Source organism: Rhinoderma darwinii, chromosome 3, assembly GCF_050947455.1.
Source record: "Rhinoderma darwinii isolate aRhiDar2 chromosome 3, aRhiDar2.hap1, whole genome shotgun sequence".
NCBI classification, from domain to species: domain Eukaryota; kingdom Metazoa; phylum Chordata; class Amphibia; order Anura; family Rhinodermatidae; genus Rhinoderma; species Rhinoderma darwinii.
The window spans coordinates 163,141,810-163,161,841 of record NC_134689.1 but is presented as its reverse complement, the minus strand read 5'-3'; the positions used below and the strand labels follow the sequence as shown (position 1 = coordinate 163,161,841).

Below are 20,032 nucleotides of genomic sequence, written 5' to 3'. Positions count from 1 at the left end.
GCTACTGTTGCATTTACCTACAATAAAGCTGGATGCGAGCGTAATAATAGTTTGATCTAATGTGTCTAAAAGTTTGGACACTTTTTGAACCTTCCTCAACCAAAAGGGCGTTGTTAAGAAATATTGACGGCGTGCACTATATTTATGTGCTAAATAAATAAGCAAATAAATATAAATATATATATATATATATATATATATATATATATATATATATAAAAATTCTACCAATAGGTTTTTATCGCAAGTATTTTATAATTTTTTTCTGCCAGCCATGGCAATCCATGGCGGTGGGGAGAGGAAAAAGTGGGGGGGATTAAAGAGTTCAGAAAAAGAAAAGTCTCTAGGTCATTGAGTAGTTTGTTCTGATGAGAGGGCTCCAGGGGGCAGGTCATTCAGGGTGAGTCCAAATCAGGAGCTTGCAGAGATAAAGGAGGGGGTGGGGTTTTGGTGGGTTGGAGGCAGGCCTGCCCTAGGATCGGCAGCCAGGTAAGGTCTGCTTACTCTCAGGCTTTATTCAGACGAACGGGAAAAACGTCCGTGCAACGCGCGTGATTTGCACGCGCGTTGCACGGACCTATATGTTTCTATGGGGCCGTGCAGACATGTCCGTGATTTTTCCTCAGTGTGAGTCTGCTGAAAAAAAGTCACGACATGTCTGTTCTTTCAGAGTTTTGCACGCATCACGCACCCATTGAAGTCAATGGGTGCGTGAAAACCACGCATGCCGCACGCAAGCACTTCCGTGCGAACTGCGTGATTCGCGCAAGAGCTGTCAAAAGGATGAATGTAAACAGAGAAGCACCACGTGCTTTTCTATTTACAAACATCCAAACTAAGTGTCTTTGAGAAGAGCGAACCCGGACAACCGAACCGAACTTCACCGGGTTCGGCCGAACTCGTTTTGGCCGAACCCGGCAAAAAAATTTCCGGTACGCAACGTCAGGAGATAGTCACTGTCCAGGGTGCTGAAAGAGTTAAACTGTTTCAGCACCCTGGACAGTGACTTCCGATCCCAATATACATGAACGTGTAAAAAAAAAAAAGAAGTTCTGACTTACCGATAACTTCTTCCTCCAGTCTGACCTCCCGGGATGACAATCCAGTACAAGTGACAGCTGCAGCCAATCACAGGCTGCAGCGGTCACATGGACTGCCGCGTCATCCAGGGAGGTGGGGCCAGATGTCAAGAGAGGCGTGTCACCAAGGACACGTCACCAAGGACGCGTCACCAAGGCAACGGCCGGGAAGTTCTCGTTCAGTACGAACCTCTTTTTGTTTTAAACAGGTTGATCGGAATTCACTGTCGAGGGTGCTGAAAGAGTTACTGCCGATCAGTTAACTCTTTCAGCACCCTGGACAGTGACTGACGTCGGCTAGCCTCATCTCTATGATGGCGGCTGCGCGAAAATCACGCAGCAGCGCATCATACACGGATGACACACGGAGCTGTCAAGTGGTTTTTGCGCGCGCAAAACGCCGCATTTTTGCGTCCGCAAAAACGCCACGTTCGTGTGCATCCATCCTTAATGTGTAGAATTCCAGAGTACTGGACTACAACTGCAGTTATGTATTAAAGGCTGGCGATTAGTGGTAACAAGGAGAACAGAAAGAGAAGAAAAAAAATAATAAAGGGGAAGAAAGAGGGGGACTAGGGATATGAGGACAGGTAGACCATGAACGGTTCAAAGGAACAAGACCGATGAGAAGATGGAATTGCAAAGTAGACCTATCACTCAGTGTGTATGATTATATCAGGCCTTTATAGAGGATCATCATAACCAAGGTCTCAAAGAAACCACGTACTCGCGATTCTTTTTGCAGCGAGGCGTTTACCCAATCCATGCGTAAAAGGAACACCAAAATTTTCAAAAAAATTTATGGAGGGACAGGACGTTTGGGCCCAGCCAGGTCTGCAGGATAGTTTTTTTGGGCAGCAGCGGAAATGCATAAAATGAGCCGGTATGTATATCGGTGCCCAGGCCATTGTGCTAAGGATTAAATCAGGTGTGAGCTCCGAGTCATGAAGTCCACCACCACTGCCCCAATCCCGAATTGAGTGTCCAATAATCAACCTGTTTCTAGAGTAGCGAGTAGTAAGCTGAGATTTGTTATTGTGGTTCTGTCAAGGTGACAAGCTGGCGACAAAAATTGTCGTCCCAGTCCTACCTCAAGGAGTGCAACACACCAATGATATAGCTTTGTGTTTGCAAAAAGTAAGAAAAAATGTGGGCGTAGAAATACATGTTTGGTGCAAGCTTGAGAGAACGAGAAATATTCCCCACCCTCAAAATGCTTTTTTTTGTGAGCAAAATATTGATGTAAAATATGTCAGCCATGAGGTGGCGTAAGGAAGAGAAAAGTATCTAACGTGTCTAGCAAGATGCGCAAAATTGACCTTACAGCATGCATCATGGTTATGTTTGCTGCACTTTCTGCCTATTTGGTCATGTTTTATCCTATAAATTTAGGACAGTAGTAATAAATTTGCCCCATTGTGTTGACTATAACATTTTTGCAGTTGCGTGCCTATTAGACCATGTGTTATAGTTGCGTTTATTGCCTTATTACTTGTAAAGTGTAATTGACACCATATGTGTTTGCCTAATGACGCGCGTGTGTGTGTGTGTGTGTGTGTGTGTGTGTGTGTGTGTGTGTGTTTTTGTTTTCCACTTCTAATAAAAAAAAATCTGATGTAAGCCTCATGTCAGCACATTGCTACTAATTCCTCCTGCTAAGTACTTTCTTATTGTAATCAGGATCAAGGCCATCTCAGTAGCTGAAATGCACCATCTCCAAATACCTCAGTGTCTGTGATGCTCGTAATTTTGTCTGACCATGTTTTAGTATAATTGTAATGCTTCACAAATCTACAAGTCTACTATTCAAACCACTTTTGCATAACTCTGTATGACCACTTCTAAAGAGGCATGATATGTAAGGCTATGCAGAGGCGTAGCTAGGTTCTCCTGTACCCGGGGCAAAGATTCAGATTGCCCCCCCCCCCCCCAACTTATTTCCCAACATCTTCTTCCCCCTCGCCATGTTTGCTTTCCCTACCAATCAAGGAGGTGTAATTTTTTTTCACAATTTTTTTAATGTAACTCGAGTATAAAAGCATTTCTACATTTTACAAGCAATACAGTTCTATAATGTAATTAACATGAAAATAAATTATAGAGGCCACACACAGCCCCCTGTAGATAGTGCCACACACAGCCCCTCTCTTGTAGATAGCGCACACACAGCCCCCCTTGAAGATAGTGCCACACACAGCACGCTTCCCCCCTAGTAGATGGCGGCACACACAGCCCGCTGCCCCTTTGTAAATAGCGCCACACTCCCCCCCCCCCCCCCACTTGTAAATAGTGCCACATTCCCCCCCTTTTAAATAGCGCCACACTCCCCCCCCCCCACCCCTTGTAAATAGCGCCACCGCCCCCCTTGTAAACAGCTCCACACTGTGAACAGACCGGTGAGCGATAGCCTACCGCTACCACTCTCCGCTCTGCCTGGTGTGACTTACCGGAGGAGCCGAGGAGGTCATGCGGCGCAGGCAGCGGTGGAGTTCCTTCTGACTTGGGTTGGTGACAGCCAGGGCCGGCTTTAGCTTGGATGGCGCCCTGTGCGGGACTCTCTATTGCCGCCCCCTACACAAACCAAAAATTAACCACATATATTGACACGTTGGAGCATATATACTGTACATACATAAAGACAGATATTTAGGCATACAGGCAAATATACACACACACATCTGGAATATATACATACAGGTAAATATATAGACGTACAGACACATATACGCACACACACACACACACACACACACACACACACACACACACACACCGGCAGATAAATACACAGACAGGAACATATGCAAATACATAAAAGGCACATATATACAAGCACAAAGACACATTCACAAACAGACCCATATATACGCACACAGGCACATATGTACACAGCACAGATAATGATGTAGATGTTACCTGCAGTCCTATGTAACACCACAGATAAAACAGTGATAACTTTTTGACTACAGATAATGTAGTAGTGTTACCTGCAGTCCTATATAACACTACAGATAACACCGTGATAACTCTCGGAGTACAGATAATGTAGATGTTACCTGCAGTCCTATGTAACACCACAGATAACACACAGGGATAACTGAGTACAGATAATGTAGTAGATGTAAGAGACACACACACACACACACACACACACACACACACACACACACACACTCACAGACACTCACCATGTCTCCTTGCTGACAGCATCACAGGTCAGGATGGGCTGTGAGCAGAGCTTCCTCTCTGCTTCTCGGCGTGTGTAACAGCAGAGCACAGAGTTGAGGCAGAGCTGGAAGGCTGCAGCACGGGAGTGGACCTGTCCCCTGACCTGAGTCATCTGACCTCATGTCACTGACGTGAGGTCAGGTGACAGGTAAAGTGACTGGACTGGTCCACTCCCTGGCCGTCACAGACCCCAGTCAGAATGCCGTAATTTCCTGGCTCTTCCTAAAGCTGCTGCAGGTGTCCGACATACGGGGTGCCTATCAGCAGCGATCAGCTGCTCTTCGGCCCCCCCCCCATCCCTACGACCTAGTTGCGCCCGGGGCCCGCCTGCCCCCCTCCCCTAACTACGCCCCTGAGGCTATGCTCACATGTTGACATGGGGCTAATCCAAGTCTTTTCCATGCAGAATCAATGTAAATAACGAGCATGTGTCTTTATTTTTCTTCACGGTGCATCCTAAAATATGCACATATTGTTTTGCTGCATGTGAAAGTGGTATAAAATTTTAAATGTGGGTTTAATGAGAATTTAGGAGCGGAAGTGAACATGACCTAAAGCTTTTTGAACTGAAATGTAACATGAAATGTGCTGTTTAGGATAATAGGAGTAATAACTGGTAGCTGTAATATGCTGCCCTTTCCTCTCTGCTCTCAAGAGTAACTGACCGATGCACTTTTAAGAGTAAGGCTGAGTTCACACAGGGCAGATATGCTGCGTAGTGTTACACTGCGTATCCTCCCCAGTGGCCGCTGGGAATTCCGGGCGAAAAACCATGGTGCAGTTTTTCGCCCGTAATGTCTGCTGCGAAAAACTGCAGCATTTCGTCCCCGGAAACCACTGTAGCCTGTGATTTATCTGCAGCGGTCACATGGGATGAAACGTCATTCCAGGAGGCCGGCCTGGAGGAAGAAACACAGACTTCTGGGTAAGTATAAGATTTTTTTTTTTCTGAGTTGCGTTTTTTGCAGTGATTTCACCGTAACTGCGATTTGTTGCAGGTTTTACCTCCCCATTGAATTCAATGGGCAAAACCCGCAATAAATAAGCAGCTTTTACGCAAAAACATTGGACATGCTGCGGAATAGAACTCTGCACCATCAATTGCTGAGCTTTTTTTCCGCTCACTATTTACACAGCGCGTGGATGAGATTTGTTCTATCTGATCCACATTGTTGCTACTGCTGCAACGTGTGAACTGACCCTAACTGTCGTTTCAGAGAAATTTTCAGAATAAGCTATCTTGTGTGTATGTACATGAGGAATAACACTATGGGGTAGTTTACAGTCTTTTTTTTTTTTTTTTTTTTTAGGCAGAAAAAATCTGCCTCAAAATACCTCCTGCAGTTTTGGGGCAGATTTTGACCTGCCAGCATTTGTTTTAACGCTTTTTTTCCCGTGTTTTCTCACACAGCTTTTTACCCGCGGCCATTAAATCTAATGCAAGGGCCTCAGGCAAAAAAAAATCTGCAAAAGTGGTCAGAAACTAGCTTTGCAGTTTTTTCTGCCTCTCATTGATTTCAATGGGAGGTCAGAGGCGGAAACCGCGGCAAGAAAGAACATCCCGCTCTTTTTTAAAATGCTTTTTTTTTTTTTTTTTTCCCGCGAGCAACCAAAAGCCGCCTGGGGAAAAAAATATTCTTCTGCATCTCATTGAACTCAAGGGATTTCAGATGTTTTTTGGTGCGGATTCCGACACGGTTTCTGTGTCAAAATCAGCGCCAAATACTCTGTGTTAACTGACCCTAATTACTTCTGTCTGCATTTTTCAGTGGTTCTCTACTCTGCTGCATTTTGAATTGCCAATTTTCAATGAACTTCACTCCAGGAGGGGAAAAGACTACATTGCTAGGATGTCGTCTTTACACAGCACACAGAGAGGAGGAGATTCTTCTGCCCTATCTCTCTCACACACAGAGAAAACTAGCCGCAGCATGGAGGACATTATACAGAAGTAAAGAGCAGTGTAGCTGAACACTAACTAGTAGTTGCAGCAGCGTCTGTGTGGCTCTCTGTCTATGCTGCAGCTTCCTCCGGAAGAGGTGGCTGATAAGTAGAGAGAGGGGCATTTTTTTTTTTATTGTAATAGATTACAAAGTTACTTATCGGAGCTTGTGCTAGGGTGGTAATTCATTGTAGGGACATTTTATATGTCACGATTTTTTTAAACCACCAATAATTTATCTCTTACTCCCAACATCATTACAAACGTTATATGGATGCTTATATCGTTACAACTATCAAATGACTTGCAAAAATTTTATCCTTCAACAATTCTTTATTTTGACCCTTTGGAACTGCTTTTCTGTAAGGTGACATATGTGATCCATTTATCTATTTTGTGTCTATTTTATTAAGTTCCAAAAATTAGATTAGATCCCATTAAAGTTCGGCAAGAAAACCTTTACTTTGAGCTCAGGGAAAACAAAATCACTGGTGACCCCTCGCTCTCTAGTGTGACGTTTCCATCAGAAAACTCCCTATGTCCTTCTGGACCTGTGTGTAAGTTTACAGCTTAATTTTGAGCTTTGTACATTACACTATTTATTTCACTTCTAATTGTTTGGTAACTGTGCTCAGCACTCCTAACAAAATGACATGCGCAATACATTAAAATATGTTGCTAGCTGAAAGACTATCTCAATAAACTGCGTTATCTGAATGCCCTTTGTAAATGTCAGGGAGTGAAAAAGATTTTCGTATTTTGCCAGTGTTTTTCTCAGCACAGATGGGCATTGTCTGCTTTTCCACACAAATATGAGCACCATGACTTCCAGCATTCCAGGGATATTCAGAGGAGTTTTCATTGTGTTAAATTTTTGGACAGCCTTTTTTTTTTTTTATATAATCTATTGCACACATGTGTAACCAGGAATTGAGTTTATCGTACGTTGGTAAGTGATGCTAGGAGACCACCAATAATGGTTGTAATTTCACTGCCTAAATGGCTTGCCAATCCGTTTCCGCAGACCTTGAATGACCATGCCGAGTTCCATTTTTCCCTGCTTCCTCTCTTGAAGTGCTTAGAATAGTGGAGGTAAAACCAAACAAATGGGAATAAGTATGCATAGAGATGGGGCAACTTGCAGGATTCCCCCATCTATGAGCCAGAATGGAGAGCCACTCTTGTGTTCCGTCCATACATTACATAGTTGGCCAATTATTTGAGTGGCCAGCATGTAATGTAACATTTCCCCTGAATGGTAAGACGGGATTCCCCTGTTCGCCTGGGGTTAGAAAAGCCCTACCTGTTGCCAAACAAGCTTTCATTTAAAAAGTGCTTGTCTTTGTGAAAGGTAAATGCATTATATAATAAAATAAAACTTGGGATCGTTCTTCATCAGCTCTTCAAGGGACCTCTAGAAATAACTATTAAATATGAAATTAATATCTAGTGTTCTAAATTAGAGCCCACTTATCACTGTTTTGGAAAAATATGCATTTTACAATTAATGACTGCAAACGTAAAGTAAATGCATGGTATTTGCTGTAAATATTCAGAATAATAACCAAAATGATCTTACAAATAAACACAATACCTGGTGCATGCAGGGTTTATGCAATATTGAAGACTTTTTCCTGCTTATGATTCTGCGGCCTTTCTTACTGCTGTTCGTGTAATGATATTAATACTTGTCTGCTCTATGTCCTATAACTGTCACTTTGTCCTGTAAATATGGCGTGTAGCCGACTATTATAACTTTAAGGATGTTAAGTCACCAAGAAGTTGCATTACCATATAAAGTCTTTGAAGACTTTAACTTCCATGTATCTGTGTATAGGGATTTGAAATGTGTTGGCGCTATAGATATAAATAATGGGGAAAAAAATGTTAGGCCAGGAGTTTCTACTGGTGTAATGATGTCAAGCATATTATATATTAGGGAGTTTAAATAACCGCACCATAGCTTAGAGGCTCTTTAACCACATTAGAAGTGCCCTATCTTCTACATAATGTGATCGGCGCTGTAATGTAGATAACAGCAGATCAATTTTGACGGAGTTATGACCTATTTTAGAATTATGCTAATGACTTTCTTAATACCCAACTGGGCGTGTTTTTACTTTTTGACCAAGTGGGCGTTGTGGAGAGACGTGTATGACGCTGAACAATCAGCGTCCTACAGTTCTCTCCATTCATTTACTCAGCACATAGTGATCTTGCTAGATCATGATGTGCAGTCACATACTCACATTAACGTTACTTAAGTGTCCTGACAGTGAATAGACATCTCTTTCAGCCAGGACACGATGTCTATTCACAATCCTGACACTTCGGTAACGTTTGTGTGGGACTTAATGACAGCAAGCGTGATCTCACGAGACCATCTTTTCATGACGTATCTATTAAATAGATGCGGTTCTAACCTATGGGTAATTTGTTAAACCAATGCCTAAGGCCTAGTTTACATAGCATTTTGTCCCTACGTTTATGGTGTACGTCGGGAAAGCTTCCGATGGACACGCTAAACATGTCCAAAGGTTTCCTTTGGCCCGACAGATCAAGAGTTTTCTGGTATAAATCGGTATACATTTTTTTTATTTTGTTTAAAGGATGGAATAGCGTAGTAGACTACGCTATTCCAACTTGAGGGATGCTGCCAAAGAACCTATATTATGTGCTTTCATTTCTTTTATTTCTTTTTTTAAGCATGGGAGCCTATGTGTGACTGATGTCTCCGTATGGCATCCGTCACATGTATACGTTAAACATATACATAAGGTAGCTCAGAATATCACTGTACAAATGTGGATAGTGATGTTAGGAGCTTCCCAATGCTGGAGTCTCCAGCAGAGCATCGGAAGCGCTCTACCTGTGAACTTTGACCTTGGGAAAGCTCTTGACTTCACTGTCCATATATGGGCAGTGATGTCATGAGCTTCCCGAAGGGCCATAGCTCCCAGCGAGAGTACCTCCAATGCTCTGGCCGGGGTCATCGGTATTATGACGCTTCATGACATCACTGTCTATATATGGACCGTAACGTCAGGGGCTTCTCCAGAGAAGCCATATATGGACCGTAATGTCAGGAGCTTCCCTAGGGTCGAAGTCCCCAACCAGAGCACTTACGATGCTCTGGCCGTGAGCTCCGGCATTATAGCTCTTTAAATCACTGTTCATATATGAATAGTGACGTCAGGGGCTTCCCCAGTGCCAGAGTTTCAGGCCAAAGCACTTGCGATGCTCTGGGCAGGAATTACTGCGTTGTAGCTCCTGACATCGCTGTCCATATCTGGAAAGTGACGTCAAGAGCTTCCCTGGGCACTATGTATCTGTTGCATCAGTTCTACGATTATTACAACTACACTATAGATAATTGCATTGTGGTACTGCATGCTACTTGTAACTGAGAGTTTCATGGTGTATGGTTTTCCCCGTTTACTTTAAAACCTCAACTAATAGGGCATGCTGTAATTCAGAAAAACTTAGTATGCTTTAAAAAATGAAAGGGCTCCATGGCAAAAAAAAAAATGTTGCCAGCAGACATGGCTGGAGTTTTTGCGATGGTTCCAAGGTTGTTGATTTTTTATTTTCCCTATAGGGAACCAAACATTAAAGTTAAGGTATGTTCGCAGTAAGCCCTAGCCTTACTCATTTGTCCTGTTTGCTTGGCGGTGTAGAATATGGTATTGACTCTCTATAATCTTAACTGGTATACAAATTGTATTATAGCTGTCATAATTTGATGTTTATTAGTTATTCTATGTCATTTTATTGTGAATCTCACGTTATATAATTATATGCAACACATGGTATGAATCTGCTTTTCTCTGGAGAGGCAATTTTGCTCATGATAGATGTTTGTGTTCCTTTGGTGCTCCCTAGTTGTGCTGACACTTAAATTCACCATTGCTGATAACTCCCAGGGTACCACCTTGCAAGTGAGAGCGAAAACAAGTAGCCTGCTCATGCTACACTGATCTTAAAACATCATTAACCCTTCGTCTTTGTACAGTCGGTTTCGTGTTTTGCTTATGTGCCTTTTGTCTAAAACCCGCTGTCCAGGTGTTAAATGTTAGGGAATGTAAAATAGGAATTTCCTTATGTTTTGGTATTTTGTCTTTTGCATTATGGTAAATCGGACTCTCTCACATAGGTTTTGTTTTTTTAATTTTATTATTTTGTAACTTCCTACAGCAGTTGTATGTGCAATATCCAAGGGGAAAATAAAATTCCCATAATTTCATCACAAAATGTTTGGATTTTTTTTGCCTCCTTTTTGGTGGGTTAGTAGCGCGGCACCAATATTGCCCTGCTTGATCGCTTGTGAACCTGGTCTAATATATGTAATATTGTACAATTTATGGTTTCTTGGTTGAGATGTTTAACAAATTTAGAGATATTGATTGTGGCACTATTCTTCATACAGAAATAACTTTGGGGAGACTAATTAAGCTAAACGCGCCAGATTTCAATTCCCAAATAACTGGCGTACATGCTTTGTGCCAGATTTATTATGTGTTTTAGACTCTCTATTTGCGCCTCCCAACCAGTTTTAAACAGCGTCTCTAAAATTTTGGCACAAAATATTGGTCTAAAATAATCCTACCAAGGGGTGGCGTAAATAAGTGTCTAACATGTCTCAAGATGCACAAAACGTATCATACAGCATGTGGCGCGTTGATAAATTTGTCGCATCTTCTGCCTTCCTGGCGTAATTTTTAAGCGGTCTAATTTTAAACCGGTAATATTTTGTTGTATGACTTAAGTATTCATTGTATCTGGGAATGATGTGATTACTCCTTTCATGTGTAGTCCGGGACTATCCAGCGTCATCGTGTTTTTAGTTTTGTAAATTTTTTATTGTTTTAGCCCGTACTCTTTCAGCATCTTCCTTTTTACCTTTCTAGGTTTTGATAGAGGAAAGGATGAAGTCCTGCAAAGCAAAGATGATCCTTCTCATTCCATGTCCAAAAGCAAGGTAATCGTTTTCAGGCACGCTTTTCAGTCACCTTGCTCAACAGTAGGATCATTATATTTAAAAAAAAAATAATAAAGTAACTGGCTTTAAATTTAGTCTAGAAGTAATTTGTCAGCAGTTTTTACAATGTTTTGTTACTTCAGCCATTTGCATAGGGGTTGCAGAGGTTGTGTTCGCTCATAGCTCCTGATTCCTGGGGGGTTAGAGGGATCCACCTTGCAAAAGCGTTGTCATGGTTTATGCTGCTAATTGCACAAATGTAATCCGTCTACATGGAGCTATTGCACTATTCTGATGAATATATAATTTCTGTGAATGGATCCAATTCAACATTGTCTTCATATGTCATCATTAGCCATCTTTGGTAAACTTTTCCATGCTTCATATGTGAAAATATCCTACGGGTAGTAAAATATAATCTGGATTCTCAGATGTTTAGTTGTCAATACACCATTCAACCAGAACATTAACACTGCCGGCCTAATATTGTGTAGGTGCCTTGTGCCCCCAAAACAGCTCTGACCCATCAAGGCATGGACTCCACAACACTTCTGAAGGTGTCCTGTGGCATCTGGAACCAAAATGTTATCAGCAGATGCTTTAAGTTCTGCAAGTTGTGAGGTGGGTCCTCCATGGATCAGACTTTTTTTTTTTTTTTTTACCTGCACATCCCACAGATACTTGAACCGATTGAGATCTGGGTAATTTAAAGGCAGTGTAGAGTCTACACCTTGTACTCTGTCATGTTCCTTAATACATTATTAGAACAGTTTTTGCAGAATGGCTGGGCGCATTACCCTGCCAAAGAGGCCACTGTCATTATGGAATACTGTTGCAGTGAATGGGTGTAGTTAATCTGCAACAATGTTTAGGTAGTTAGTATGTATTAAAATAACATCCACCTGAATTTGAGGACCCAATGTTTCCAAGCAGAACATTACTCTGACCATTGCACTGCCTCCCCTGGCTTGCCTTTTTCCCATAGTGCATCCTTGAGCCATCCCTTCCCCAGATAAGTTACGCACAAGCACCTAGCCTTCCACTTGATGATAAAGTCCAGGCCACCTTCTTCCAGTGTTCCATATCTCATACTCACATGCCCATTGTAGGTGCTTTTGACAGTGGTCAGGGGTCAGCATGGGTACTCTGATTGGTCTTCAGCAAACACTGATTTACTGTGTGTTCTGACACCTATTTATCATAGCCAGCAGTAAATTTTTCCGCAAATTGTGCTATAGTAGCTCTTCTGTGGGATCACGTCAGACATGGTAGCCTTTGTTCCCCACACGGACCACTACATACTAGGAACACCCCACAAGACCTAGTGCTTTGGAGATGCTCTGATCCAGTTGCATACCTATCACAATTTGGCAATTACACTTGTCCATTTTTCCTGTTTTCAACACATCAACTTAAAGAACGGACTGACCAATGCCATTGTAACAAGATAATCAATGTTATTCGCTTAACATGTCTGTGTTTTTAATGTTATGGCTGAACGGTATAAAGTTAAGATGGGATATTTGGATAATATGGATTTTTGGCTCATGACATTTCAGATCTACATGCAGTTAACCCCAGTATCCCATGCTTACAGGAGTCCAGAAAACGAGAAAATAAGGAGTTATTTGATGGGGTTCTTACTCTGTAGAGCCTATTTTGCTACCCTGCACCTACCTATGACAAAAAGCACACAATGGTCACCCTATATTCTGATTAACAAAATAGCTCCCCTATTTGTTACTAAAAGAACAAACACCACTAGTATCCACTGTGTTCGCTCAACATCTTAGAAATGCACTAAAACCGCTATAGTCTCTCTAAACTGTGAGAATCCCACTAAACAACTCTGCAAAGCTTCGTGTCCTGGACCCTTGTGAGAGTGAGAGGGGTGGGAGAGAATTAACAACTGGGTGAATCATGATAACCCTTTATTTTTTTTATTTGTAGTCCGAGTCTAAATTATATAATGGATCTGAGAAGGACATTGCCGCAGCCTCCAGCAAACTTACGAAAAAAGAGTCTCTTAAGGTATGGTAAATATTTCAATATAGCATCTTGTAGGTAGCGGTTTGTAGTCAAATTTACTTCTCTTCCCAGCAAAATAGAATTTTATACATTTTTTTTGCATATAATTTGCAATTCACATGTCAGATTCACTATTGTATAATGGAAGTTTATTGGCGACTCCTACAAACAGCCGCAGGTTTTCGGTATAAATAGAAGTGTCATTGCTGTCCTGATATTTATGATCGAATCTGGGGTTACATTTTGGTAAAAAAAAATAAAGGGTGTTTTATGATATTAAAGGCATGAAATTAATGTTTTTCTTACTTTGAGCTTGAGGGTCACTATTAATAACATTCGGTTAATAATGGGAATGATGTTTGAAGGTTTGAAAAACTGGTGTCAATTAATAAGTCTGCCTCTTAGGTTATCTGTTAAGACATCTTAAAGAGGCTCTGTCACCAGATTTTGCAGCCCCTATCTGCTATTGCAGCAGATAGGCGCTGCAATGTAGATTACAGTAACATTTTTATTTTTAAAAAACGAGCATTTTTGGCCAAGTTATGACCATTTTCGTATTTATGCAAATGAGGCTTGCAAAAGTACAACTGGGCGTGTTGAAAAGTAAAAGTACAACTGGGCGTGTATTATGTGCGTACATCGGGGCGTGTTTACTACTTTTACTAGCTGGGCGTTCTGAGGAGAAGTATCATCCACTTCTCTTCAGAACGCCCAGCTTCTGGCAGTGCAGACATAGCGTGTTCTCGAGAGATCACGCTGTGTCGTCACTCACAGGTCCTGCATCGTGTCAGACGAGCGAGGACACATCGGCACCAGAGGCTACAGATGATTCTGCAGCAGCATCGGCGTTTGCAGGTAAGTCGATGTAGCTACTTACCTGCAAACGCTGATGCTGCTGCAGAATCAACTGTAGCCTCTGGTGCCGATGTGTCCGACACGATGCAGGACCTGTGAGTGACGTCACAGATCTGCACTGCCAGAAGCTGGGCGTTCTGAAGAGAAGTGGATGATACTTCTCATCAGAGCGCCCAGCTAGTAAAAGTATTAAACACGCCCCGATGTACGCACATAATACACGCCCAGTTGTACTTTTACTTTTCAACACGCCCAGTTGTACTTTTGCAAGCCTCATTTGCATAAATACGAAAATGGTCATAACTTGGCCAAAAATGCTAGTTTTTTAAAAATAAAAACGTTACTGTAATCTACATTGCAGCGCCTATCTGCTGCAATAGCAGATAGGGGTTGCAAAATCTGGTGACAGAGCCTCTTTAACTTACATACATATTCTAAAGGTAAATGCTCCCACTTCTCACTGCAACCTCTGTAAAACGAAAAAGTACATGTTATCTAGGATGAGAAAAAAAAGTGTAAAAACTTGAAGTGATGTTTACTTAAAACCTCTGCAATATACGAGTATATGGAATGGAAAGAATTCAGAATTGAGCTGATGTCAGCAGATGTTGCAAACTATTTATGGTAACTGCTAAAACTGGATTTGTAACTCATTGAGAAACCTACACAAATAAAATAGGTCCAATAAGTTTTTTGTGATTTTCAGCTATTATTTTGATATGATTTCTTATAATGGTTTCTATACCGTATATATTTGTTGTTTCTTTTCTGAGACCTGATATTTATATTGTATGTTTTTTTGTTTTTTTTTCTGAACACTTCATATATAGAATATTTTAGCACACATGATAACTTGTATTTTCATGGCCTATTTAATCAGATTTTTTGCCAATTCTTCCAGGTTCAAAAGAAAAATTATAGGGAGGAGAAAAAGAGGGCTACTAAAGAGTTGCTCAGCACAATCACAGACCCATCTGTTATTGTTATGTCAGATTGGCTGAAGGTGAGACCAGACGTTTTGCTTCCTATTATTTTATGTAATGTGTATATGAAAATGCATATGCTACAAAATGTGATTTGATATATGCACTTTAATTACAGCTGATATATAGGTAATATTTATGCTTTATGTAGATTAGGGGAACATTAAAAAGCTGGACGAAACTGTGGTGTGTATTAAAACCAGGAGTCCTTCTAATCTACAAAACGCCCAAAAATGGCCAGTGGGTAGGCACAGTGCTGCTGAACGCTTGTGAGATCATTGAGAGGCCCTCTAAGAAGGATGGGTTCTGCTTCAAACTCTTCCACCCATTGGAGCAATCAATCTGGGCTGTTAAGGTAAGCAGTAGATACACGTTACAATTTTAGTAAAATATTAGTGGTCATTTAAATTTTATGGTTTAACGTTGGACATCATTCCATCCTATTTTCAAGGGTCCTAAGGGTGAAGGGGTGGGATCGATTACTCAGCCCCTTCCAAGCAGTTATTTGATTATTCGAGCTGCCTCCGAGTCAGATGGTAAGTAGTGATATTTTCTATGGGAACTAATGCCATTCATTCTAAGAGAATCTACTTCCTTTTTTTTTTTATTGACCATATTATTGCGGATAATTGCTGGTATATTCGCAAATATTCATAAACAAATTTACCACCATAGATTTATTTTTGGTTTAAAACTGTTCCCACTATAATCCTTGATTCCATATTGATGAGCTATGCTAAGTGTCTGATCGGTAGGGATCTGATTGCTGGGATCCCACAGATACCTAAAATAGAGCCAACAAAGAAAGTGAGACAGCCCTTTCCTAGTGCCGCTGCCACTGTGTTCTAGAGATTGAGAGTGGTCACAGCGGTCAGACCCGTGCTAATCACGTATTGGCGGCATATCATGATGAGACAGCCCCTTTAAATGCATTTTGAAGGGTAATATTCTTGATCGCAGTATTAATGATATATATTTTTAAGCAATATATAAATTTTTCATGGAATCAGCGTATTAATGTGGAATAGTTTGCCTAGCCTTGTCTCTGATGTGGGTGTCAAAGCAAATTCCACTACAGCAGCAACCCTCCCACATGTTCTCTAATAAATCTGACCCCTGTTTTATGTACAAGCGTTGCATTTTAGTTTGTTTTGTAACCTTTACATTGGATTCTTGGTAGATACTGCATTGTTTTAGTGAAATATGTAGAATGTTCAACATTTCAATGATGCAGGCGTTGTTTTAGTCTTTTATGGGGACAGTTTACAAACTATTTCTGTACACATTACTGTGCAAATATACCAGAAACAACACATGTTTACAGTTATCATGCTGGCCAGCATTCTGCTTGTGTACGGTTATACAACTGGTAAATGCTTAAAGGGAAATCATCATTTATCTATGGCACACTGTATATGATGCCACACAGGATGCCACACACCTCCCTGTATATGATGCCACACACCTCCCATTATATGATGCCACACACCTGCCTGTATATGATGCCACACACCTCCCTGTATATGATGCCACACACCTCCCTGTATATGATGCCACACACCTCCCTGTATATGATGCCACACACCTCCCTGTTTATGATGCCACACACCTCCCATTATATGATGCCACACACCTGCCTGTATATGATGCCACACACCTCCCTGTATATGATGCCACACACCTCCCTGTATATGATGCCACACACCTCCCTGTATATGATGCCACACACGTTCTGTATAGGATGCCACACACCTCCCTGTATATGATGCCACACACCTCCCATTATATGATGCCACACACCTCCCAGTATATGATGCCACACAGCTCCCTGTATATGATGCCACACAGACCCCCTGTATATGATGCCACACACCTCCCTGTATATGATGCCACACGCCTCCCTGTATATGATGCCACAAACCTCCCTGTATATGATGCCACACACCTCCCTGTATATGATGCCACACGCCTCCCTGTATATGATGCCACACGCCTCCCTGTATATGATGCCACACGCCTCCCTGTATATGATGCCACACGCCTCCCTGTATATGATGCCACACGCCTCCCTGTATATGATGCCACACGCCTCCCTGTATATGATGCCACACGCCTCCCTGTATATGATGCCACACGCCTCCCTGTATATGATGCCACACGCCTCCCTGTATATGATGCCACACGCCTCCCTGTATATGATGCCACACGCCTCCCTGTATATGATGCCACACGCCTCCCTGTATATGATGCCACACGCCTCCCTGTATATGATGCCACACGCCTTCCTGTATATGATGCCACACGCCTTCCTGTATATGATGCCACACGCCTTCCTGTATATGATGCCACACGCCTTCCTGTATATGATGCCACACGCCTCCCTGTATATGATGCCACACGCCTCCCTGTATATGATGCCACACGCCTCCCTGTATATGATGCCACACGCCTTCCTGTATATGATGCCACACGCCTTCCTGTATATGATGCCACACGCCTTCCTGTAGATGATGCCACACGCCTCCCTGTATATGATGCCACACGCCTTCCTGTATATGATGCCACACGCCTCCCTGTATATGATGCCACACGCCTTCCTGTATATGATGCCACACGCCTCCCTGTATATGATGCCACACGCCTCCCTGTATATGATGCCACACGCCTCCCTGTATATGATGCCACACGCCTCCCTGTATATGATGCCACACGCCTCCCTGTATATGATGCCACACGCCTCCCTGTTTATGATGCCACACACCTCCCTCTATATGATGCCACACACCTCGACATGAATGCCCTACATACTCACCGATGCAGCGTCGTCTTCACAGGATCTGCGGCGACGCGATGGCACTCACCGATGCAGCTCATCTTCACGTGTGGTCTCTCGTCTTCCTGGGTTCTGCGAAGACAACACATGAAGAGGTCGGCACTGCATCGAGTGTCATCGCGTTGCCGATAGCCAGCAAGGGAACTAGTAGTTCCCTTGCCAATCTCCATGTCACAGATCCGTTTTAACAGATGTATGGACAGCCGTTAAAAAGTGATACATTGACTTCTATGGGGGGTGTCAGGCCGTGAAAACGGCCAAAAATAGGACATGTCCTATTTTTTGACGGCCATTATTCACGGGCCTTTAAAAAAAAGCCCGTGTGAATACACCCATAGAACATCATTGTTCTGAAAATGGCCGTGTGATGGCCGTTTTTCACGTTCATGTGAATAAGGCCTAAGTGTTTCACATGAATTATTTCAAACCTGGGGTGAAATGTACGAATTTTATTTGCAGAAATTACATTTGAATCCATTTTTTCTGTAACACAGAAGGTTTTACCAGAGAAATGCAACTCCATATTTATTTCCCAGATTCTGCAGTTTTTAGAAATATCCAACATGTGGTCCTAGTGTGCTACTGGACTGAAATACAGTCCTCTGAAGCAAAGGAGCACCTAGTTTTATTTTAATCTTATATCCCAAATTTGCAGTCATATCTCCATCGTATGACTTGGGAATTTTGAATATATTTTTTTAAAACATCCCTCCAGAGTGTAGATGGATAACTAACCAGATTCTAATTGCAGCAAGATCATTAAAAGCATTAAATTGGAAAGAAAACAAAACATAACTATTCCAATGGTAATTGCTAATGTAAATCAGTGCTATAATTATGAAGTGTGCTTAGCGGAAAGTGGAATACTAAATTCTCAACAAACCACTAAAATGGTCTAGATGGCTATCTCTGATGCACTTAGACTCTGAGCCAGGAAAAAACTGATATTTCTATCATGTATATATGTGTATATATTTTTATATATATATGTGTGTGTGTATATATATATATATATATATATATATATACACACACACACTGTACGGAGTGCATCTGGGTTAAAAAAAAAGTGGGTAAATGTAAAAATTAATGGATCTATGATAAATTTTAAAACACTCATACAGAGCCCTGTTTTTTCGGAACACGTGTCGAATTGATATATTGTGTCCTTATCCCCCCCTGTATAGACTCTGCACCTCTTTTGACTCTTTACCTTCGTACCAGTTTGGTGAACTTCTCCTGGGAAGTGTTGCCCTGGTAGTAAGTGTGTGGCCTTACTTCTAGAAGTACTGGCTGCCCCTCCCCTTTCCTGGTCCCTAAAGATTAGGTTTTTGATAATGGCCCCTTGATATCCCAGGAAAGTTTCCCTTTTTTTTTCTAGCATGCCGCAGTACTTCTGGAAGCGGGGTACTTGAAGAGTGGGACGCTGGTATAAAAATTATCCAGGTAGAGGTCGTAGGTCCAGTAGTGGGTGCACAAAATCCCACACAGTTTTGGCATTAACTCCCAGAAAGGGGGAGCATTCTGGGGGCTAAATACTGGTGTCCTTCCCTTCATATACCCAAAATTTGTAAGTATACCCTGATGCACTCTCGCACAATTTATACATCTTCACGCTACACCTTGCCCTCTTACTCTGCAGATACTGGCTGAATTGGAGCCTCCCTTTAAAATGTACCAGGGATTTCTCAAAAGACATACACTTCTCGGGGGTGTATGCTTGGGCAAACCGAGCACTGAAATGGTCTAATAGGGGTCTCAGTTTATACAAACGGTCAAACTGGGGTCATCTCGAGGTGGTCACTGCTCATTATCAGCATAATGTGGGAAGCAAAATATTGCTTCATAACGCATCCTGGACATGGCCATGCGGTACATCGGGGTTTAGTATAAGATGATCGTGCTCCAGTAGGCCCTAATGGATGGCTTCTTCAGAAGCCCCTTGTTAAATAGCAGCTCCCAGATCTTTCTCAACTCTGCTGCGTCTACAGGGGTACACCTGTAAGATTGGGCATAAAATGATGTGGGGTTCTTGGTGATATACTGTGGGCATATAAATGTGTCTGGGAGACCATAAGCACTATAAAGTCATTAGTGAAAAAGAAC

At 42.0% G+C, this 20,032-nt stretch overlaps 1 protein-coding gene across 2 annotated transcripts in view; it reads left to right on the top strand.

Moving 5' to 3' along the window:
• The window catches only part of OSBPL8 (oxysterol binding protein like 8), a 324,813-nt gene that overhangs the window by 249,618 nt on the left and 55,163 nt on the right, over positions 1 to 20,032 (top strand). For both annotated transcript variants that reach the window (XM_075856992.1, XM_075856993.1), the window contains 5 exons: positions 11,157 to 11,227; positions 13,178 to 13,258; positions 15,012 to 15,113; positions 15,245 to 15,448; positions 15,545 to 15,629. In XM_075856992.1, coding sequence (XP_075713107.1) covers positions 11,157 to 11,227; positions 13,178 to 13,258; positions 15,012 to 15,113; positions 15,245 to 15,448; positions 15,545 to 15,629 — 543 coding nt within the window. The remainder of the gene's footprint in view (positions 1 to 11,156; positions 11,228 to 13,177; positions 13,259 to 15,011; positions 15,114 to 15,244; positions 15,449 to 15,544; positions 15,630 to 20,032) is intronic.